This window comes from Embiotoca jacksoni, unplaced genomic scaffold (assembly GCF_022577435.1).
Source record: "Embiotoca jacksoni isolate LCO1_2020_lvr unplaced genomic scaffold, fEmbJac1.0.p SCAF_18, whole genome shotgun sequence".
In the NCBI taxonomy this organism is placed as follows: domain Eukaryota; kingdom Metazoa; phylum Chordata; class Actinopteri; family Embiotocidae; genus Embiotoca; species Embiotoca jacksoni.
This window is the reverse complement of record NW_027185318.1, coordinates 9,692,946-9,717,386: the sequence shown is the minus strand read 5'-3', so window position 1 is coordinate 9,717,386 and position 24,441 is coordinate 9,692,946. Positions and strand designations below refer to the sequence as shown.

Below are 24,441 nucleotides of genomic sequence, written 5' to 3'. Positions count from 1 at the left end.
GACTTACAAACGTTCGAAGCCTGGTTTCACAAACTGATGACCACACACACACACACACACAACAAGACAATTTACAGACTCAAACACAAACCCCACCCTGATCATCATCATAATTAGGGTGGGATGAGACTGGTCATCTGTCAGCCTCATCACTTTCCATTACATCGCTGCCATCCTCATGACTGGCATCATCTTCATTATCGCTTGTCAATATCAACATGCCAGACTTCCCCGTAAGAGCATGCTGTGTTTTGTTGGTGTTTGTGTGTGTTTAATACAGAGGAAGTGGCTATTCTCCCACAAGCACATGAACCATGACTCATCTTCATGGCAGTGTTTCCAGATTTTTCTTCTCCTTTTGTCCTTTTCTCCCCCTCCTCCCCCTCCTCTTCCTCCTCCTCCATCTCATCTCTCTCTTCCCTCTCCTTTCTCACTCCCCCACCCACCCACCCTTCCTTCCTTCCTTCTGCCCCACCAGAGTTTAGACTTCTCTCCATCAGATCCAAAGAGGCTGAAGGCTGAGCACTGAGCCCGAAGAGAGCTCACAGCAAACCCCTTGCTAACACCTTGGATCTCCACGGCTCAGTCTGGCCACACACAGGAAGGCTGGTCCCACAGGGTGCTGGCTTCCTGTGGCTAACATGCTAATAATGTTACCCAAGTTAACTGGAGCTGTCCAACTTAAAGTCTATCTACTGCAAATATTCCAAGGATCGTTAAAGATTCAGGAATTCTTTCAAGTCTTTAGCCTCAAGCCCAGTTTTTGCTGGTAAAGCAACACTCAACCCTGATCTTCAACCTACTGACCACATGCTGAAGATGTGCATGTCTTCAGGTGGGCTTCTGTTGCAGAACTGCTGTGGCTCAGACGGTGGAGTGGGTTGCACACTAATCGGAAGGTTGGTGGTTCGAGCCCCAGCTCCTCCTGTCCGCATGCCTAGGTGTCCTTGAGCAAGACGCTGAACCCTAAGTTGCTCCCGACGGTGTACCGTCGGTGTGTGTGAACGTGCTCCTGATGGCAGCACCTTGCATGGTGATCTGTCTCATTAGTGTGTGAATGGAAAAACCATGTTAAAGCGCTTTGAGACTGAAAGGTGATAAAGCGCTATACAAGTACAGACCATTTAGTTTAAACCAAAAAAAGAGGGTTACACAACAGAGGTGTGACAGACAAACAATTAATTAATAAATTATCAATACATTTTAAAAAAGGCATAAAAACTGACAGGAAAAGCTAGACAGTTACAGAGCTACTTCATTTTTTATTCATATATGTGTGTGTACACACACATACACACACACACACACACACATATATATATATATGGTAATATACATACATATACCACTATATAATAAACTATTGTGTCGGTTTCAGAACTGAATGTTATTTCAAAGTCACATCCACCACTTGTCACCATGGAGATATGAAAGCGTGAACTCAACTCAGGTTCAAACATTCTCCCTTTGTCTGCCTTTTTCTTTCTCAGACAGACAGAGAGAGACACACACACACACACACACACACACACGAAAGTATAAAATGGTCCACATGCAGGCTTCCAGCGGATGCTAAAAATGCATCAGAAATTCATTTGCATCCCAGACATGACAATACTATCCTAGTATGCCACTATACAGCACCAGCGCTGCATTAGCTCCACATTCTCTCTCCTCCGTATGTCCTCAACCACCACCTCATCTCAATCTTTCACTTTATTGCTGTGTAATGCACTTGGTTCCATGTAATGCAGCCCTTTGGCGTAAATATGATGCTTTGCCTGGAGAGCTGGATGCTTTTCAAGTGGCGGCTCAGATAAGGAAAGCATGTGTGTTGTGTACGACTTTCATGGTTGCATGCTTCTCGCAAGAAAGGGCTAGTGGCCAATGAACATTAGTTACACTTTGATTTTCTATGCACCGGCGCTCACACTCCCTTCCTCCTCGTCCTCTACTCCTCCTGCGCCCCACTTCCAGCTTTAACCTATCTCAGCACTCCCCCTGCCCTCCTTCCTTCCTCCCCTCTTCCCTCCCCTTCCATCCTCACACTACTGACCCTACTTCCCAAACAACCGCTCAGCCATCAAAAGACAGCTGCCCATTCAGAAGGTTTCGGGGTAGGGTGGGGGAGGAAGAGCGGTGCAGGCATGGGGAATGGTGAGGGGATGGGGGTGGGGGGCAGGGGGGGCAGGGGGTGGTGTAGGGCTCTCATTCCCGCTAAATTGTCCCACATGGCTGAGCGTGCTTAGTTTAAACAAACACAGCCACTTCCTCCTCACTGCACACATCGACACACAGACAGGCGAAGACACACACATGCCCACACACATAAATATACACCAACTGGGCGCACAGGCATGCTTGAACTCCAATACACAAAAACAAGCATGGGCACACATACATAAACACACGTACACATAATACATTGTACAGCCTGGCAGATGGCGGACAATACTTTCAGTCTTGCACTCAAGCCAGTAAACCTACAGCTGAGCCCGCACTTCACACCAAAAAAACACCACAGGACTGAAGATCACTCAGTGGAGAGGGCTTCACGAAGAACAATTTGACATCCATATTCCATACACTTGGAGTATAATTTGAGTTGTGGTTATACAGAGTTAAAAAAGTAAAACATTGCGTGTCTTTAACTGTACAATCCACAATAAACATAGAAACTAATGGGTTGCAGGAGTCAAACCCAAAAACCCAAACGACCACAGAATGAGACTCGGGACACGGGACACAATGTACTGTGTGCATGAGCGTACATAAGGCTGTGTATGCATGTCCCAAAAGGCAATCAAAAAGAGATGGAAATGAGAAGGTTATGGCCAATGTGACTGTTATGAAGAAAATATTTCTGTAAAGTCACTTGTTGTGGGAATTACCATGACATGAAAATCCGCACATGAAAAAAGCTTTTTGTTCATTTGGTTGCCAGAACTGCAGCACACATTTTGACTGATCTTACCACAAGTTCTAAGTTTCATTTAAAGTCAACATTAAGTTCCTGAAAGTATTCTGAAGCGCTGCAAATTTCTTTTTTTTTTTTTTTTTTATAAATGTTCTGGTCTTACATGACAGTAAATTTAACATTTAAGGGTTTTTGCACTGCTGACCTGACCAAACAAGGCACAATTATGTTAATGAAAATTAATCAAAAATCAAACTTATTTGCAGTGCTAGAATATACTGTGCCAGTGATCCCCCGGCACACAATAATTACTATGAATATTATAACTAGGGATTAGTCATGATTTTTAAATTTTTTTAAATAGTCCTTAAATCGTAATAAATATCAAATAGTTTCTACGGCTACCATCTCGTCTTAAAAATATATATTTTCCCTTGTTTATACCTGTGCCTGGTAGCAGCAATTTATCTCAGCTGATTACCAATCACAATTAAACAACAAAAAGAAGAAAATAAAGAAGAGGCGCCGGTAAAACGTCTGTAGCGCTGAGATTAAATGTTACGGTACAAGCCTAACATTTAGGCTACGGCCCTCAAGAAGTTCTGTGTGGAACTCCTTCAGAACAAATAAACGGAAAGGAGGTGCAAAAACTGCCAGGTTAAGCCAGCAAACCCTAAATCTACCACAGCTATGCATTTTTCTCTCATTTGAGAGAAAATACTGAGCAGACGGTCCATCTACAGATCAACAATCAATGGCCAGCTCTGTCACCAGATGAAGTAAGTTTGATGGCAGATGTGCAGAGCTCATCTCAAAGATGATAGCTAGCTTCCCATCACATTTGTTAAAGGCGAAGGATTTTGAAGTTTGATGGCATCTGTTGGGCCTGAGTGTATAGTAGGAACGGGTCCCTCTCTCACTTTGTTTGTCTGTGAATAAAATGCCCATTACGAATCATAAAAGCTTCAATTGGATAATTACTGCTTAGGTCTGCATTTCACGGTTACATTACAAGCATTTAGGAAAGATTGCGGTATTAAACTGTCCAATTCATATCAAATAAAATATTTCAAGAATCACAGTTTATGTAGTGTTTGGAGTTACATACCTGACATACAGTCGTCTACGTCATATGAAAACAAGTGTGTAGCAAGATATTTATAATTTTAAAAAAAAACTTTGTTGTTTTACCTGCACTATGAGGACCGACCATCTCTGGGTTAAAGACCTTGGCAGTGCCATGTATTTCAATGCAATGACCTACAATCATTGCAATCAGCTCTACATTACAGGCGGCCAGTAAAGAGGAGTGAAGGAGGACAACCACAGAGTCCAGACAATAAGCCCACATTCACTGCCAGTGGACCTGCTGCCGTCCAGGCATGCACACACAGCATGTCTCTGCCACTAATGCTGAGCTCCATCGGGGCTGGATGCCATGAGTCTTAATTAAGACAGCTATGCCAAGTCAAGAAGTGAAGTCAACCCCCCACCCCTCCCTCCTCCTCCCTCGCACACACACACGCACGCGCGCACACACACAAGACACACATGAATGCCTGAACTCCCATTTTCGGATGGACGAGCACGTAGACGCAGACAAACCACCAAGAGACATTCAGATCATCAGTTTTATGGGCCATGAAAAAGCTTGCTTAGTGGGTGGTGTGTGTGCGTGTGTGTGTGTGTGTGTGTGTGTGTGTGTGTGTGTGTGTGTGTGTGTGTGTGTGTGTGTGTGTTGAGAGAGAAGGACTATTTAGTCACACCTACATGAGAAACCTGTCTCCTCCGTCACAGACAAGACAAGAACTGAGTCTGAGATGTGCACTTACTCACTTACTCTGTGTGTGTGTGCGTGTGTGTGCGCGTGTGTCTGGAGTTAAACCATCAGTGTTTAATCGATTAGAAGAAAACCGAATTGGGCTGAAAAATGAGAGAAGACACTTCTGGGAATAGAAACCCAGTGGAAAGTGTACATACAATCACTTGCTCCCTAACAGCTCTCACACACACACACACACACACACACACACACACACACACACACACACACACACACCCTCCCACAGCACGGGGTCACAAGGTCACATTCCTCCTCCTCAATCAGCCTCAGGATTTCACACACTAGTTCAGGGGTGTGTGCGTGTGCGGTTGTGTGTGTGTGTGTGTGTATGTGTGTGTGTGTGTGTGTGTGTGTGTATGTGTGTGCGTGCGTGCGTGCGTGCGTGCGTGTGTGAGCTTGGGATATTTTAGTGATTTGTGGGGAGTCCGGCTCGAGGGCAAGGAGAGGAGAAGTGAAGGACCTTAGAGGACTAAGGCCATGTCCGACATCAAGCTCAGATAAATCTGAAAATGAAATTTGCAAACAATAAAAAAAAAAAAATTAAAAAAGGGCATTTTGAAACTCTGTCAAAAGTTAAATCCATTTGACGTGACTTGATTGACATCACAGTCAAGCACTCGAGGAATTTCTCTACATAGCGTTTTATGTAACATTAATGACCGAAACACCCTTTTACACTCAATGACATAACAAAATCATCTGATTTTCTTCCTGGTTTTGAATTGGAATTTACAAACTTTTCAAAAACTAAAAACCTAAAATTGCTTTTGTATTTGTATTTTTCCCAGCATTCATCATTTGCTTGGAAATGGGCTTCGAGTGGCAAAATAAGAGGAAGGAGAAATGACAGGTATGTGGAGTTGGAACGGGTGGGGGAAGCAGAGGGGAGGGGTCAAAGTGTGTCTGCAGGCCCTGGAGGGGGTGACTGAGGAGGAGGAGGATGGAGGGAGGGAGGGAGGAGGGGTTTAACAAGGGAAAGCAATAACAAAAAAATAAAAAATAAAAATGTGGGTTCGCATTAAAAAGCACCGACTTCCTCCTTCAGCAGAGCACTCAGCTCTGGCCGTGCGTAACCGCCACCATGTGACGGCGTGTGCAGCACTGTCACACACAAACACGCAGATAGTCACACACGCAGTTTCAATCATAAAATAATCTGAAATGTAACCAGTTACAGATTCAGTTCCCCCACTCAGGCGCGAACACACACACACACACACACACACACACACAAGACACTTGAGATAGACACTCAAAATGCTCACAGCCAGGCATAAAAACAGCCATTAACAACTGGCGGAACTTTCCATGGGCCTGCCAACTAGCAACACCAACACGCCTGGCATGCTAATACAGGCACGTAAAGTTAGCTCTGTGTGTGTCTATGTTTCATGCATGTGTGTTAACTCGGTGCTGTGTGTGTGTGTGTGTGTGTGTGTGTGTGTGTGTGTGTACAGGTGCACGCTTAATCCTTTCGGCCAGCTGACCAAGTACATGCACACGAGCACACACACAGAGAGAGAGAGAGAGGGGGGTGGAGGGGGGGCAGCTCCTCAACAAGCCATTTCTATGGACGATACTGTACAAGAGCACAAGCAGGGCAGAACGACACGCCTCGTCCGAATCCCTCCGGCTTTTACCCACACTGCCAGCCGCAAAACTTTCCCAACTGATGAGAAACCTGACAGCCTGATTCCAAACATTTTATCTCCTTTCCTAAATTCCCATCATCTCCATTGTCCCGTCTGCCTCTTCCAATCGCCACACGTTCTTCCGCAGCCGCATCCGCTGCTCGCGGGACCGTTTAAATGACACCAACTGAAAAGCAGTGACTCAAAACGCCATCGAGAGAAGTGAAAGTTTTTTTTGGTGACGTCATGGGTTGCACCATGTGCCAGAAAAGCTGTGTACTGAAATGCAAATAAGCCACTTAAATTGTGTTGGCATGTGCACAAATATCTACTGTATCCCCTCAGAGTAGACCACACTTCATCAGCTGCTACGAGTGATTAGTTTCATTCCGTTAAATATCGACTATTCTCTTTCTTCGTCAATTCGTGTATAAAATATCAAAACGGTCCATCATAGTTTTCAAAGGTGATATTTTCAAGCCCAAGGAGACATCTTTAAATTGCTGTTTTTGTAGAACCAGCAGTCTAACACCCAGAGTTACTTAAATTGAATGTCATATGTGACAAAGAAAAGAAATAAAATGGCCAATTAAGAACCTAGAATAAGCTAATCTTAATTTTTTTTTTCTTAACGGATGATTAAAGTCACTGCTAAGAAGATTTCTATGAAGCAATTAGTTAATTTAGTTTCAGGCTGACATTTCCTTTTTTATATTTAAAAAAAAAAAAAATCTCAATTTTTGAATTGCCATTGTATATTAAATGTGCTACATAAGTTCAATAAGTTTCAATGTGGCTTAATAAATCTATAATGTTGCACTCCATGTTTTACTTTCAAAATGTGGGAGAAAATGACATACAAGGTTGAGTAAAAGTATCTATAAATTAGTGCTGACATTTTTAGGTTTTGTTTTGTTAGTCACACAAAACAAGACGTTTGAAGACTTCACCTTGGGCTTTGAAAAGTTGTCTATTTTTTTTCTTTTTTAAGGACTGAAACGATTCCCTGTCATCAATCAATGATGAAGTTGCAGCCCTACTTTAAATTACTACTTATTGAATTACATGTTTTACGGCTATTAACTTGAAATTGAATTATGCCTTCGACACAGTTACTATTTTGGAAGCAAAACAACTTCAGTGACCTTCACTGACAGTCCATGGGAAATTTGAGATGCATTACCGAAGATAATCAGTCAGATGTATCACATTTCTCTTATTCTGGACGGAACTGCATAAAACCAGAAACCACAATGACTGAGTTTGATATTAAACATTATGTTTGTGAGAGGAGGCAAGAAAAAGGCCATGGAAAAGGAGATGGGAGGAGGGAGAGAGGGGGTGAAGAGAAGTTGAAAGGCTTCTTTTATCTTCTTCTAAATCAACTGTCAACAATGCAGGAAATTATCAGGGGAGACAAAAAAAAAAAAAGGGGGAGACGGGACTCTGGACAGCAAGAGAAGCAGGGAAGGAGGGAGGAAGGCAGGGAGGCAGAAAGAAAGAGAAAGAGAGGAGGAGGGTAAACATTACAGCTCTGTGCCAAGCAAACATGAGATGCTGGGATACTTCAACAAAAAGCCACCGTTCATATGGGAGACAAAAAGGGACGGAGAAACAGAGGGAGAGAGAGGATGCAGGAGAGACAACCAGCAGAGGAAAGAGCTGGGAAATGGAAACTGAAAGCGTCAAGCAGCAGATAACCAGCTGCTCTCATTAAATAGGACAAAGTTCTTTTTTTTTTTTTCTGCCTCTGCCACTAAATGTAACTGCAAATACAAGAGACTGCATACACTTGATGAAACTAACCATTAACAAGCACTTCAATCGAACCTCATCCTAGCAAACCATTACTGCAAACTTATGTGAAGTCACTTTTTGAGTCAGGGCTGGAAAGTTCTGTACAATCAACTCTGTGCACGTCAGAGGGAGTCGATCCTGTTCATTGTGGACTAACAGAGCATAGGTTCAGCTTGGAGTATCCTCTGGAGCTTTTCTGCGACACATCAATCCACAATAAAGAGGCAGTTTTCAAGGTGAACAATACCGGCCCCCTTCACCACAGGGAGAACCCATCATAAGGATGTGAAACCAGAGACACGAGAGGAAGACAAACTGCAGAGATGCTTCTCCTGCACTCCAGGTGTCGACCCCTCGACCTCACAGTGGAGGAACGCCTCATCACATCCAACCCACCAGTAAGAAAAAAAAAAAAACTCTTATCGCAGGCAAGGAAGCAGGAAGCGACTAGTTCACTGGACCAAACCGCAACTCGGCTACAGTAACAGTGAAGGCGGCGATCTTTCCGGGGAAGCATACCTGTTGCATTCGCAGAAGCAGATGGTCCGAGTGACAGCAGACTTTACACAAACTGCAGACACAGCGCTGCACTGTACAAAGCAAAAATCACACCAATTACAGGGAGGAAATATTCCAACCGTGGGCAGCGGATCAGAACTTTAAATGGCCACAATCAGTATGCATAAACACCAATTAGGACTGATTATCTGCGGACGTGGCAAGAACTGCATACGACAAATGGCGAATAAGCTTGAATTCTAATAAGTCTAGCGTATTTCATTTTCGTACTTTCAAATACTTTCAGGGCTCGTGCGCCCGTTTCATTAACTAAATCGCCACTGCCCTACCGTGAGCAGGGCTACATCCAACAATTACTTTCATTATCATTTAATCTTAATAAATGTATTACTTGGTCCAAAAAGTGTCTAAAAAAAAAAGAAGAAAAAAAAAAAAAGAAGAAAAGAAATACAGCCCCAATGTGACATCAAAAACCAAAGATATTCAAATTATTTTAGCAAAAACAAACTGAAAAGCGGAAACGTCAAAGATTTGAGAAGCTGTTCGTACTTGGTACTTTTATTTGAAAATTTAAAAAATTATTATTCAACCTGTTTCTGATTAGTTTTCTGTCAATCAATTCACTTCTCTGTTCCCCAAATGGCACACCCTCAAAGTGAATTTCACCTGATGAATGCCTTCCCTTTTTTTTTTTTTTTTTTCCATAATTGCAGTAACCTGCACCGAGCGACACAGTCTCCACAGCACAGCCTCCTGGAAAACCAATGTTACAGCAAACAACGAGCGAGAAGGTTTGTCATGAGTCTGTCCTTGTTCGCTGCTCTTTCACATGCTCAGACACACTTTCCAGGCCATCGCTGTTTTGTCTGCGTAACTCTATATAGCTCCGTCGGCTTCTGTTCCCGACACACAAGCCCTGCTCGGTAACACTACCCATCGGATAACATGTTCTAGGTTACCGGTCGGACACACGAGCATGCACATACAATGGCTAGCACCGTCCTGCCCGTTCCCTGACCCCATTTCGACCAGGCGTACCAGAAACCTTTGTGGGTCCAGCAGCAAACCACAAGCAGGTAGGAAGCAGAGAACCCAGATTATGTCTGAGGTCAGAGACAGATACTCTTGGAATCACGAGTCCTTACGAAACGTGGGATTAAGTTCCTCATTGTGCTTAGAATAACCAGTCTCCGAACATTAGAGGCAAACATCTCTTTTTGTGCGTGTTGTCAGTCTTAAGTTTCTTTTCACCTGCTTGAGGAGCCAATTGGACCAATATATTGACTCCGACAGGACATATTTTGACTTCTTGACACTTATTATTTCTGTCCTCACTTGGGCACTTGACTGGAATAAAACAAACCGACAACCCAATTAAATGGGATCAAACAAAGTGGCTGCAAAGCTCCAATCGCCCCATGTGTGGGCAATGACACACCATCACAGTGAGTGACACCAGTGTGTGGGTTGTACCTGCACGGCAAAACCGCAATGGTTACAGAACGCAGGTCGTTAACTTTTATAAAGTGTTATTCAACCCCTCGGCCTGTTCACGTGAGAGACATGGAAAGGCCAAAGCAACAATGACCACCCTCCTTTAACCTGACTCCAGCCTAAGCACTGTTCTTTCTGTTCGGTTACATAATTTAAACGTAATCACACACACACACACACACACACACACACACACACACAAAGGGACATTTTTTACAAGTTCCAAACTGCAACCAGAAGAAAAATAAACACAACACTTGCTTGCAATTGCATCAGTTTGAGTGCAAATCCCTGCTTACATTACGCTGTCGCACATCCGCTGGCATGACATTCTCAGCTTAAAACTTAAAAAGAAAGCTCTATTATTTAAAAAATACAGGAAAGAAAGCATTTTATTGAATCTGCTGTAAATAAAAGATCAACACAAGAGGGCTTTCATAACTTTTCAAAGTGCCAGCCTATGCACTTTGTTTCCATTCTTACCGAGAAGGCTATAATGTTAAAGCCAAAGTGGCTTAACTCTCACAGAACAGCCTACAGTGAGATAATCCTCATTCAGCTGGTGTTAAGAAGAATATGGATGTCGTGTTTGACCAACATAAAACACAATAATTGTTTGAAAATATGGAATCAGATTCAGAACTTCAGGTAGAACTTGAGGTTGGAGTAACTTCAGGTACTCAGACCGCCAGCACACAAGTTCTACACATCCGGTCCTTGGTTTCCAAAGTTGTTTAGCAGTGGCTGATCAGTGGCAAAATCCTCGAGTGGTTTCAGCATTTGCTTCATGTGTAACACACTCAAGGCAAGCTGCAGATGATAAACCATCTCGACTGAAACCGAAGAAACAAAAAGAAACATCCCGGGGCTGTCGAGCACGGGCCTTCCCAAATCTGAACTCCTACCTTACCTGTTCAGTAACTGTTGAAATTTGAGCGAGAGTCGCATTTGGATACAATAAATTTTGAGAGAACTTTTCAGAAGGAGTCAAGAAAAAGAAATCAGCACTATTAACTCAAGAGCTTTCTCTAAAAAAAAAAAAAAAATGGTTTATAAATTATGTCACAGGGCTGCAGCTTAATTAAAGCTTTACCCATTTGTGTCCATCCCTGTGCAGACGGCCCATAGCCATAACCTCTTGACGCTAAAACCTTCTGATGCCTGTGACTTGTGGAAGCAAAATAAATTGCTCATTCACGCACCACAGGGAGAATTCCTCTGCACTCTAAACCTAAACACACCTTTTCAGCTGGAAGCCAACCCCATTCATCCCTGCTATCCTCCCCCCCCCTCCAAAAAAAAAAAAGAAAAAAAAGTCGGATATCAGTTTTTCACAGAAAAAAAAAAAAAAAAAAAACTGCATGGCCACATCAGCCTTTCACCAAAGGAATGTCATGTGACGTCATATATTTGGGATCGGATTTCTCCGTCTCCTTCTTCACTCTCTCTGCTCTCTCCATGAGAAAGCAAGCGTACATGTGTATGTGATGTGTTATATTTTTTTTTTCACCCCCCCCCCCTCCTCCTCCAGCCTAAATTCTCCAACGTGCCCAGTGGATCCAGAGCTCACAGCAGGAGAAGAGTGCCCCCCCCCCCCCCCTTACCCCTCTTCTGATATGCGACTCTCCAATCATAGCGCCAATTACACCCCACCCCCCCCTCCCCTTCCACCGCTAATGATGACAGCATGACAATTAACCACTCTGTCCTGTTATTAAATGAAAAGGAAAAAAAAAAAAAAATGAACTCAACGCATCATTAATTTGGCAGCCCCCCCCCCCCCCCCCCACTCCCCCCCCTCTACTCCTGTCACGGCTTTAACACGGCGCGGCTTCTCTCGTAAGGTATACGTGGAGGTCTGATCATCGACCGTTTCGAGCCGGAGGACCAATGTTTGATTTCCACGTCTGCATCAAGAGAGGCTGAGAGGAAGATTAGTCGTTCCTGCACAAACAGACACGTAGTCGTTTCTGAGAGAGAGAGAGAGAGAGAGAGAGAGAGAGAGAGAGAGAGAGAGAGGCAGACAGACTGGCTGGAAGGAATGCTAGGATATGCTGGAGTTGGGATTTTTTTTTTTTTCCTCTCCAAAGCCTTTTTTTTTTTTTTTTTTTTTTTTTAAACTGCATTCTGCAACCGCACACAAACCCTACAGAAAGTCGCTATCACACAAGCCCCTTCAACGTTTCTCAACAGCGATCCGATGCAAGTTTAACCCCCCTATAGGTGATAATTCAACGATTTCGCAACACCTCTCTGTCAAAATCTGACTGCCTCAGCATCTTCCATTTCCAAGTTATTTTTCCTGCTATAAAAGTGCTCATTTCCTGATTTTAAGCAGATACCGACGCAAACCCGAGCATTTCCTACCGCGCAAGTCGCAGCGCCCGTTTTGTCAGAAATAAACCAAAGAGATAAAGAAAAAAAAAAAAAAAGAAGAAAAAAAAAAAAAAGGTTTTCTCCTGTGTCGCACTCACTCCATCTGAAGTCCTCGGAGACAAAAACACATTCTTTCGCGAAAGCTGAGAAATCGGGACCACAAAAGAGCAGGCTCCAAACGCGCACTCCCGACGCGTACACTCGACTGGTGCGAAGACCGAAGCGCAATAATCCCCGTTGTTTGTCTTTTCCTCGTTGTTACAAAATGAACGGGAAAAATCTGCCCAAAAGTTTCGATTCACCCCCCCCACCTCCCCCTCCACCTCCGCAGCACCGAAGCCGTTTTCCTTTTTCCTTTGCGTTGGCCAAGTGGCCCAGACTGCCGGCGTCAGCGCTCAGCTCTCCAAACTCACTCAGACACGCACTTCTAAAACTTTTTCAACGTCGACTCCGCTGGCCACCGATTACCGTTCGTTCCGAGGCGGTTGGTACTGTGAAAGAAGTGTAAAAGAACTCACCTCGCTGTAATAAAATAATCTTCAAACAGACGGAGCTGCGCGTTTTTTTATTCCCAGGGTCGGGTCTTGCCTGTCTGCTGGCGCGGCGCGACGCGTACTGGGAGACTCCGCCATGTCAATCAAAACGCGACGCACATGGAGGTCAGATCCCGCCTCCCCTTACCGTAATACACGCTGCGCACTAAGAAAGCCAAAACAGAAAGATAAACCGCTCTCTCACCTTTCTCACAGCAGCTAACCAAGAGGCCAGTTTACACTGATTTCTTAGGAAATCTTTCATGCAGGGTTGGTATTTTAGAGCAACACAAACTACAAGTAGAAGGTGATTTTTCTATCCTTTCAAAACTCATTATCCAATTTGATGATTTTAATAGCCTAATCAATATTTAAATGCTATGGTCTTTTATAGATTCATTTTGATAGTGGCTAAACCATCAGAACAAATAGCGTTGTAGTATATAATCTTTTTTTTTTTTTTTTTTTTTTTTTGTATTGTATTGTACAGATTACACCAAAACAAAACATCCAGTTGGAAATCACAACCAACACTTAAAGCATAAAATAGTTGCAAACAAAAATATAGGCTACACATACTTTACTGTAATATAAAGCTCATTGTGTCATAAGAAATCTGTTTTTAAAAAAAAGTTATTTCAGAACAAAAGGTGGGTTAACTCTTCTGCAAATAAAAGCGTGACCGAATGCCCTTTACGCTGGTTCATCTTTCATGACACATCCTGTGTCATCATGATGACACAGGATGTGACACAGCAGCAACTGACATGCCCTGACCTGTGGTCACCTCACTCCCACTGGTCAATTCCACTTTAAAAACAAAAACCAAGAAACTAACTCAACAATAAATGTCAATGTTGCAAAAAAAGAACTTTTCTGATAACATGCAAAGTGCCTCCGGTGGCTGCACTGACACCTGGCATCCTACCGCTGACAGGCTTACAGGTATGTCACTGCTGCTTAAAATTAGATTAACATAATGTCCTGATTTATGTTAAGATGAATATCCTGATTAAAATCAGTTTGGTGAATTTGGTACAAATATGTCTAAAATGGATCCCAAAACCTCCCATATAATGTTTAGAACAAGATCTACTATAAATACTGTATTGAGGCTCCTAATGTGCTCAGCTTTCTTCCCCTGGGCAGCACAGTTATATGTTTAGCCTACAGAGTCATTTTTGTCTGCGGAGATTATTTGGACGTGTTGGTGCTTGAAATTAAGACATTAATGCCAACAAGTACATGTCAGGATGAGAGCATTGAACCTGTAACCTTGCCAACTACGTCATTTTGAATAGTTTAGTTAGAAACCCACACAGCCAGCATTTGATGAAAGCAGCTCCTATTCTTCTATGAATACGTCAACTTGTGGATCTGATTCTACAGTGGGGAAATAGTCAACATATTTTTAAACTACATTCTGGATGACCATGAAGTGTTGTTGCAGGGAGTTTCACAGTAAATCGTTCACTGCACAACAAGCCTCTCATCAGCCTCATTCACAGTCAGTCGCAGAATCAAATTTCTCAAATTACGGTCCCAAAAGATCCAAGCTGCAAAAAAGAACAAGTGCAAAAAAATAAATACACTGATCAACGGTGTCTCCGACAGTTATGTACATGTTTGTCTTCAGTGGTAGTCCTTCCTGTATTTTTTCAAGCTAGACGACTCAGCCAAATACACTCATTGCCCTTGAGTTCTAGATTTCTCTCTGTTTGTGCACGCGCACACACACACGCACACACACGTACGTACGCACGCACACGCACGCACACGCACGTACATTCCAACAACTGCACTAAGAAAACCGCCACCGGTGTAATTTGAAGCCACTCAAAGAAAAATGACCCTTTACTGGGACAGTGTGCCTGTGAGGAATTAAATTAAATTCAGTTCAGTTCAATAAACACTAATCATCCTCAAGAGGCAATTGATATGGCAGGCAGAAAAATCATGCTGAGACACTAAAAATACAACCGAGGTCCAGTGCAGTTGGCAGAGACAGACTGTGGAGCCCCCTAACTGCAGAACTAGAGTATAAAAGCACTGACACAGCTTGCCGTGTTACATTTATTATTCATGTTTAATTGTTGAATAGGTTATTCTTTTTTTTTTTTAACAGAATTAAGTCTTTTTAACCTGCCAATAACAAAGTCTCCAGCAGTTCATCAACTTAACAAAACAAAAAAAACAAAAAAAACTTTATCCATTGTGTTTTGTACATATCAAATATATATCCTTACTGTTTTGGATCGCACTTACCCCATTATGTGTATGTATTACAATAGATCATTTCTTTTGTGTGTAAAAAGGGACTCAGATGAGGTAATGTACAGAATGTTATCCATAGAGCTTTAAGACTGCAGTGAGGCCCAACTCTATTTGAGTCATTTTCTAAAGAAAACGAATTAAACTCTTGCAACAGAAATCCAAACCTTTTTTTTTTATTTGAGAGGGTTAGAACTGAATAAACAGTCGCGTCAACACCAATCACAGATGCTGAACATGTGAAAATCCATTTTGTTTAAAAGCACTGTGCAGCTGCGGTCTCCGAAAGCGCAAACAGAAGGAAGGAACTGTCTTTTGCAACATGCCATCAATTCAAAATCAAAACAATGAGCAATATGGAGAAAGTCTGAAACGGTCATGAAGTATCAAGCTGATGAAACAATGTTCCTGTAAGGATGTTCTTTGAGCAATTAAAGAAGTCCAGGAGCCTAAATAGAACTATAGGGTTAAACAACTGAAGTTTTAAGACCTGTATGATCATGTTTAACACCATATCTTATTTAACACATTATAAAAATCCGTATCCTAAATAGACAACATATCCTGGGAGATAAAAATGTAATATTCATATTCTGAAAAAAAAATAAAATCATAGAATTGAGAAATTGAAGCCTGAATAACTTTAATATGAACTATAATATGTTCTTAACATAACTTAACTTATGTTCTATAACCTTTGTGGGTAAGTATTCCAAGTTACATTGCTCGATCAATATCGGCATCTGACTTCCCTGTGTTTTGTGATCACTGTTAACTGAGCATTTGCGATGTCACGATGTCGTAGACCTGAACTTGATTAGAGAGCGCACGCAAAATTTTGTGTTAAATCCTGGGGACAAAAAGAAGTATCAGGGAGTCAAATCTGGTGAGAAGGGGTGGTGGGGAGCAGTAACATTCAGTAACATTCTGCCCCTCTTAAAATACTAATGCCACTAGTGGCAAAAACATTTCACCCGCCTCACACTAACAAGGTAAGTGGATGTTTATGTCTTGGTCCCATATTGATTTCCTGTACGTAATATGCATTAATTGCACTGTAGGCGATGTAGATAAAGAGAAGCAGATGAGTTGGGGAAGGGCTTAGAAAGTTTAAAACAAGTGAGTAGTGAATTGTGCAATAGGGGCTGTAACTCGATGTCAACAAGATGTTCCCACGATTTTGCACAGTGGAACCAGTGTGTGCACACAATCGGCCTGTGAATTAAAAAACACTCAAACTGATTTAAATAAATCTGCTCGGAAAGTCAAATTGGGGCAACCGTGGGTGACGTATCAGGCCTTCACTGATAGCCATTTACATTGAATTTGATCTGCGGAGGAGAGCAGATGAGGAAAGACTGGAGGGAGCAGATCTTGGAACAGCAATGGAACTATTTCCCCTGTATGTCAGCTCCAAGTCTTTACAGCCACCAGATGTTTACCACCAATCCAGCTGCTTTCTCTCGCTCCCTTTCTTTCTCCTGAGCTCTCCTTCTCAGTTTTCTCTCTCTCTCTCTCTCGCTCTCTCTCTTTGGCCCTTTAAACCAAGCCCGCCCTGTAATCATGCACACTCAGTTCACCAGAGGTCTTTGAAGTAAATGGAATGTGTCCAGCCATATGATAGTATGCACTGTATATTCTTATAGCCGATAGAAAGCAAAGAAGAGAAAGCGGGGAAAAGAGATTGTTGGAGTGCTGCCAGCTCTTCGGTGTGGTTTTCTAGATGTTAATTATGGCTTCCCTACACTCTTACATCTTGCACGTGTGTTTATGCATGCATTTATGTGTGTATGTTGTGTCTACATGTGCGGATGTGTGTGTGTGTGTGTGCCTATGTTTGTGGAAATCCTAGTCTGAGACACTGGGTGATGGACGATAACAGGCGTCTGGCAGCAGAGAGGGAGTATGTGAGGGAATATCATGGTGCGTGCATGGATGTGTGTGTGTGTGTGTGTGTGTGTGTGTGTGTGTGTGTGTGTGTGTGTGTGTGTGTGTGCGTGCGCGCGCAATGTACTTCCTTCCATATATGTGAGGATGGAATTTAGCTCATCATGAGTTCAAAAGACTCAAACCAAAGCTCTCTGCACACCAACAAGAGCAGACATGCCTTTCTTTTTCTGTCTCTCTCTCAATCTCCCTGTGTTTGTCTCTCTGTCCCATGAAACGCTTCACCTCATTTCGGGTGTTTGGTGTTGTCCTTAGTTGTGCATTTCTTTGGAATAGAAAGGGGCTTATTGTATATTGTCTGTAAAAAACTAACAACAACAAAAAAATGAAATACTGGAAAAGAAGCTGGATGTGATTTGGGATTTGATAAGCCTCATCACTTCCTATAACAATGAGAATACAATGATGTTATATTTCATGACATTAAATCACAATATACTGTGTTTTTGCCGAGTGCAGTTCTTTGTTGTCGTTTGCCTTTTCATTCTCGCTCTTGGCACTCTACAGTGGCTTTAAATATTTGGTATTCTTTCGGTGTCTAGTGTTTCTGGTACATCTGGAACAAGCAGCTGATTCAGAATCGTCCTGTTCCCAAGCACATCTCTCCGTCTCTCTTTGATAGGATGAATTGCTTCCAGTTGTTTCTGGTATCGCTGGTGTGTGTGTGTGTGTGTGTGTGTACAAGCGCCGCCCTCCGTCTGATTCAGGACCCTACAATGCCTGGGCAGATCAATTGGTTCTAGTTGCTTCCTCGCCATTTTTTGAAGGTTTCCCTGTCAGCTTTAAAGCTCAGTGTTTAGCTCAGGTCTGTTTTGTTCTTTCTCTCTCTCTGCCAATCATGTCATGTGTTCCTTCTTACAGAATACCTTCCAGTCATGACATTACGGCAGGTGACATCACACTGGCTGGGTCACGCCACCGTAAGGTGGTGGGTATGGGCAACCGGGGCGGTGGAATGTCTGTGACTCATGGAGGTGGGACAGAGATCTTGTTGGCTATTTGCTTTGTCCCCGACATTTTTGGAAAATAAAGGCGAGTGCCATTTCAAACAATGACCCGTCGACTCTGACCTTCGATGGGAGGCAAATTGCTCATGTTCAAATCACAACATGGTGGCATGCCAACTATTACAGCATTCTTGGAACAATCATTGCATTCAGAACAATAAACCTCCGCAAAAAACTTCTGCCTACAATCAGCTTTGGTTTAACCATGAACATCCTCAAGAAAAGATACAAGAAGTTTGCTACAAAAGTCAAATCAATGTTATAAAGATCAGTGAATCTACACTAGTAGATAGAAATGTGCTAGAGCCTGAGCAAAAACTTTGTGATGGTTTCATCTGGGGGAAAAAAAAAAAAACAGCAGTTCAGGTTAAATATACTACGAGAGAGCTTTTGAGGTGTTTAGCCATGCTAGCACCATGGCTTAGTGCATGGAGTTGGTAAACTTGTGGTCCAAAAAAGGATGAAACATCTAACATGATAAAGAAATGGTAGAAGTCGACCCCTTCGGGGTCTGGACAAAGAACCAGAGTTAACCAATGGTAACCCATGGCAACATTGGCGTCATGGCGAGGGCAAACACCAGCAGAGACGTCACTGTGACCTTGATGGAGAAGGTTTAGACCGTTAGAAACGAAAGAAAGTATTCAAATCGTTGCACATTAGCTGACTGATGTTGTAACCAGTACCAGAATACCTCCCCCCCCACTGGGGCAGCACAGATGGTCACTTTGGAAAGTGACCAAAACTGAATTGTACAACACATGGAACAGACTACAACATTTATGAGACGAGGTAAAATCCAACGACAACAGTCATCTCAGAATTATTGGCTGTGGTTAGCTTGGGAATCTCCAGAATATACTTTCTGCCAAAAGAGTAATTGTAATCGTTACCACAATGACCAGCGACTTCCTGTTTTGGTCCCTGTTGTTGTCATGACAACGGTGACGCCAGTCACAGTGAATCATTGCACAAATGCTTACGTCACATATGCCAGACACAGTCCAAGCCACGTGGGTCTGAAGTTGTTTAAAAGGCAGCAGGTAAAATGTCATTTCTTTAATTTGGAAGTTCATAAGCTCAGAAAATACCAAATATTTTAATACATGTACAGAGAAGCAGCAATGTCCACAAATCGGCTTCTAGATAAAAGGTCAGAATCCAAGATGAACACTCTTACATTACAGTAATGTGCATACACAAGGAGGGAGTGATGACGTTTGCGTGGGTGAGTTATGACTGTCTGTGAGGGAGGAGAAGCACAGAGGACGTAGGTAACCATAAAGGACGTCTGAGGGGGAGAAATATTTTGAAACATCTTTATTTAAACTTCAGACGAAAGCAACAAATGACAGGTGACAGGACCAAGAGAAGGAAAGAAGGAAGGACAGAAGAAAAGAGGGAAAGTACAAAGGATGGAAAGAAGGAAGGAAAGAAAGAGGACAAAGTGATGGATGGAAAGAAAGAAAACCATGCCAATACAGAAACAATCAGAATTCATATCACATCTCAGCCTCCTCAAATCTCATCTGCACAGAGGAAGTACGTCAAAATAAAAGTCTTTTCTCTACCTCTTCCAGTAGAGACACAATTTCAAAGTTAAAGTCTTGCATGGCTTCGCTCCTTGCCTGATGCTTCATGTGCGAGCACCGGAACACTTTGCATAGAGCCAAAAGGTTATCAGCCGGAGACGTCCCATCGCCTTTAAGAGTTCTACTAAAATACTGTCTGGGTGAAAAGGTCTCCTTTAGAGTGAGTAAGCGAGTATGTGTGTGTGACCACAGCAGTGAAACCGAGGTTTCTATATGAATTGTATCTAATATAACTTTTTGTGATTGTCTGGTTGGGCAGAGAAAGAGGATTTCACTCACTTCTGCTGATAAAGTCCACAGCGCATCTAACACGCAAACATACACACATCTAACATAATTTACCCCCCAATCCCGAGCCACACAGTGGCACAGCAATACAAACCATCAAAATACATCAAAAATCAGAGTTATATCTATAATGGCTTATTATCAATGTTATTATTCTTATAATGTATTTCAATACACAGTCAGACTGATTTACAATGAATGTAGAGCAAAAGCAGTGAGCTCAAGGTCCTTGAGGCCTTGCAGCATCCACATGCTCCGTTTCTCATTAGCGACTATATTATGGTGTGTGTGTGTGTGTGTGTGTGTCTGTGTCCAATAAGTGCCAGCAAGGGAGGTATATATCAGTGAATTTGAAGCCATTGAGCCGTCCTATCCCAAGTTAAAGAGTTACACAAGCGTGTGCGTGCACACACACACACACACACACACACACACACACACACATCCTGGAACACAATCCCCATGGCAACAGCATATAAACAGCTGGGAACTGAGAGCTACACAACACAGGCTCCTAAAGCACACTCCTCCATCAGTGATTTATAAGCAAACACACGCTTCTAGCTATTACAGTAAAGGCAGTGTACACACATGCACCTGTTCCTCTGAGTGCAGCACAGTAAATAATGGAGTTGAAGGGTTCACCCAGATTTAGAAAAATACTCGCATAGTGGTATCTATGCATGCAAATGTTTTAGTTTTTTTGGTTGTTTGTCAGGTTTTCAGATATATGCTTGAAAGTTTTCTGCCTTTATCTCAATACAGGGGGGGGGGGATTAACAAAATGTTCTTTATGTATGTGAAATATGATTTTTTTTTTTTTTTTTTTTTCAAAAGTTAGGCAGCAACACATCTCTCCAGAAGCAGAAACCTCAATGTATCTCTGTCCTCAAAAGAAAGCAAATTCAATGGAAATTTCAGAAGAGTTTCAATATTGTAAAAGCCACAAACAAAATGTTTTACACTTCCATTGTAGTCGCGTATGGATGGAAATATCAAACAAACGGTATATCCAAACTACTGGGCAGAAAGAAATCTCAAATTATTTGCAGACATGATATCACCAGAGGTGTGAGTCCTTTTCATAGTTTTTGGTGACCCATTCAGAAGCATATTTAGTTGTGTGTGTGATCGGGAGAATGGACATGGAAACAAAGTTTCATAAACAAAGAATATAAGACAGTGATAGGTAAGCAGAAAAAAAAAAAAGAAGACATTTTTGGCATACATGACAATTACAGATCAAAGTAATTACCAGTCACAATACATATTCAACAGGGATGTCAGAAAACATGGAAAAGATGACGCACAGTCTTCATCTACAGAAAGACAAAGGTGAAACATACTGAAAGAAATGGGATTGTTATTCACAGAAAATTAACAGTGTTTCTTTTTTTACTCTTTAACATGATGCATTAATGCTCATCTCCCTTTGCAATGTCCTATATCTGTGTATGTCTGTATCTCATGCTTCTACTCTATACTTCTGCTTGTTAAAATTAGCATGCCATAAAAATAAAGGTTGAACAAAGAAAAATAAGGACGAGTGAGAACATACAATGGCATGTTGCATGAGGAGCAACTCACGAATCTTAGGCACATACAGTATATTGCATTATTACAAATGATACAGGTGGAAATGTTTGGGCAACTCTACCAGAGAGTTTGATATGACCGGCAGCATGCAGCATTTCATGTGCATGTTTCATATCGTTCGCTGTTATCTGATATTAAAACATTGAAATGAAGGGCTTGAACATTGTACTACATGCAGTCAGAGAGAGAGTCCAGAGGTGGAGGAGCGCTGATAACGCCGCACTAATACTAGAGCAGCACAGGCTGTGCAGTGAACTAAACTCCCTCATGGAAATGTTAGCCAGCCATCGTGGAGCATGCATACCGGTGATGGCATGAAGTAGCACAGACTGGCCACGAAGAGGTGTTGTTACAACCATCCAAACTGCTACATGACCTCTCCCTGAAGGGACCAGAGGTTTAACGACTTCCTTTACAAGAAACACAGTGAGGAGCTGCACTGGCAGCAGCTACCTGGAGGCAGTATCTGTTTGTATGTCGTTTATTTGAGCAGCTGACTATTTGGTGACTGGGGGGGGGGTGTTATCAATGGTAGTGCCTATTGCTGTCATTATCTCTTTATATCTCCTGTTTGTGTAACTAAAAGTCTGTCAGCCTCCCTTTAACACGGCAACATTTTGAAAAAAAACCAACACAAAACAAAACAAAAAAACGATTGTCTTCTGGCAGGATTGTCAGTAGAGCATTCACAATGACAATTACATTATTTTACAGTTCGTTATTTTTTCTTTGATTCCTTTTAGAGCTTATCAAACACTTCTCCACCCTTCATCGGATTTGTGCTCTCGGATGGAGTGAAGAGCTGGAGGCAGTGACATCGTTTTCTGTGTGAAAACGGATGCATTATTGCACCAGACGCAGAATCGTATTGGTTTAGGGTCACACACACACAAAAACCTCCTTTCTGAGGAGAGTCCAGAGTCATCATATGAACAGACGCCAGAGTCATTTTCTCTCTCTGTCTTTACATCCATGCATTCTTGGATGCATGTATCCCAAGGAGCCCTCTATCACTTGGTTCCTGTCTATTTTCCAGAAAGAGAAGCCCAGGAATTTCAGGGAAAAAGTTTCATGCTGACAGGTCTGATATGACCAGTTTTTCCATTTTATTCCCAATCTCTCCAGGGACTTGAAGCTCCTCAGACTCATAGTCATCATCAAATGACCTGGGAACACAACACGCATACAATTGGTTAAGTCATACCATTTTCCTTAATTATCTGATCCACTTTTTAGTCATTATCATGAGTGTGAGTGTGTGTTATACCCCTCATGTAGATGTTCATTTGCAGTCTCCTCCGCCACCAGTATCTCATACTCCTCTGAGGCATATTTATCCCAGTCAGATGGCTCTGGACCTTCACTATCAATGTCCTGGAACAACATATGCACACCTATTATCAGTATTTTTCATCTATTAACAAATCACATACAAGTAAAGAAAGATATTTTCATAGATTTTTCGAAAAATATAAAATGGCACAAAAAGGCAGGTAGCTTTAAAACTATACAAATACATTACACTTGGCAATAAATAGGTTGTACTACTTTTTTTTTTAGGTTGTAAACCATGTGTCCATATTGTTTTTGAATTTTGACTGATTTCAAACCGTCACCTCCGGCAGTATAGCTGAATATTACATAGAAAATGTGCAGATTTACACCTTTTGCACAGCAAATGGGTCTCTCTGTTCATGGTCCAGGTATTTCTCCAGGTTGAAGAAGGTGTCAAAGAATATATGGGCCATCCGACAGCGCTTCAGATCACCCAGGGTTATCTTTCCTGGAAAAAAACAATGGAAATACAGGCATATGTGTAAAAAAAAAAATCTAGCAGCAATGTAAAAAAAAAAGAAGCTAAATGGAAGAGTGTTGCTGTCTGGAGAAGAAAATAAAAGACAGCACAATTATAAAAATAGATACAAAATTGCAAGGACAAGGTAGTTTTAGCACAAACCTGAGCTCTCAGGTTTGACCAGGTCAAGCATCTGGCAGAGCAAATCCTGGAAGGGCAGTGGCTCGATGCCCATCCTTTCCATCCTCTCACACTGTTCCTCATAGAAATACTCAAGCTCAAACATGGACAGGACACCATCCCCATCCACGTCCATGCAGCGGAACCAGTACTCTATACTGGAAAGACACACGACAAATGTAGAGTTACAAAAAAAACTCAGGAACTAAAGCAGCTGCAAATGGCGAGTGTTGAATATTCATTAGATACATGCAGTGATGAAAAATGCTCAAACAGCTGCTTAATCATACATATCAGAGGAACTACTTATTACCTGGTGTGATTTTTCTTGTCTTCTTCAGATATGAGGAACCAGACAAACTCGGCGTAGCTCATCCTGCCTTCCCTCTGCACAGCGTTACCCCTGGAAACAGGAGCGACAGAGCTATTCACACTCAGCGCTGCCATTATGGTGAAGTAATCAGCTTCTCTGCGTTTCTGCATACGTGTTTCCACTTACCGAGTAACGGCACCTGAAAACAATCTCTCAATGATTCTGTTTGAGGATGCTGTCAGAAAAAAGAATTAGAGAATTTAGCACTCACACGTAGAACCAAATGAATACGGTTATAAACCATAATATATACATTACAGTCACTTTGAGTAAGTACTGATT

At 42.2% G+C, this 24,441-nt stretch overlaps 2 protein-coding genes across 7 annotated transcripts in view; both read right to left on the bottom strand.

The window, feature by feature from the left end:
* fndc3ba (fibronectin type III domain containing 3Ba) overlaps positions 1-12,867 on the bottom strand; it is an 81,486-nt gene extending 68,619 nt beyond the window's left edge. The window contains exon 1 of the mRNA XM_069152665.1: positions 12,676-12,867. The gene's annotated coding sequence lies outside the window, so the exon portion shown is untranslated. The remainder of the gene's footprint in view (positions 1-12,675) is intronic.
* Positions 12,868-19,640: 6,773 nt separating this feature from the next.
* ppp2r3a (protein phosphatase 2, regulatory subunit B'', alpha) overlaps positions 19,641-24,441 on the bottom strand; it is a 56,887-nt gene continuing 52,086 nt past the window's right edge. For 4 of the 6 annotated variants that reach the window (XM_069152660.1, XM_069152659.1, XM_069152661.1 and 1 more), the window contains 6 exons: positions 24,286-24,334; positions 24,100-24,210; positions 23,769-23,944; positions 23,476-23,594; positions 23,079-23,185; positions 19,641-22,977 (listed from right to left, as the gene is read on the bottom strand). In XM_069152660.1, coding sequence (XP_069008761.1) covers positions 22,881-22,977; positions 23,079-23,185; positions 23,476-23,594; positions 23,769-23,944; positions 24,100-24,210; positions 24,286-24,334 — 659 coding nt within the window. In that variant the 3' untranslated portion in view covers positions 19,641-22,880. The remainder of the gene's footprint in view (positions 22,978-23,078; positions 23,186-23,475; positions 23,595-23,768; positions 23,945-24,099; positions 24,211-24,285; positions 24,335-24,441) is intronic. The other 2 variants (XM_069152663.1, XM_069152664.1) reach the window with 1 other exon arrangement.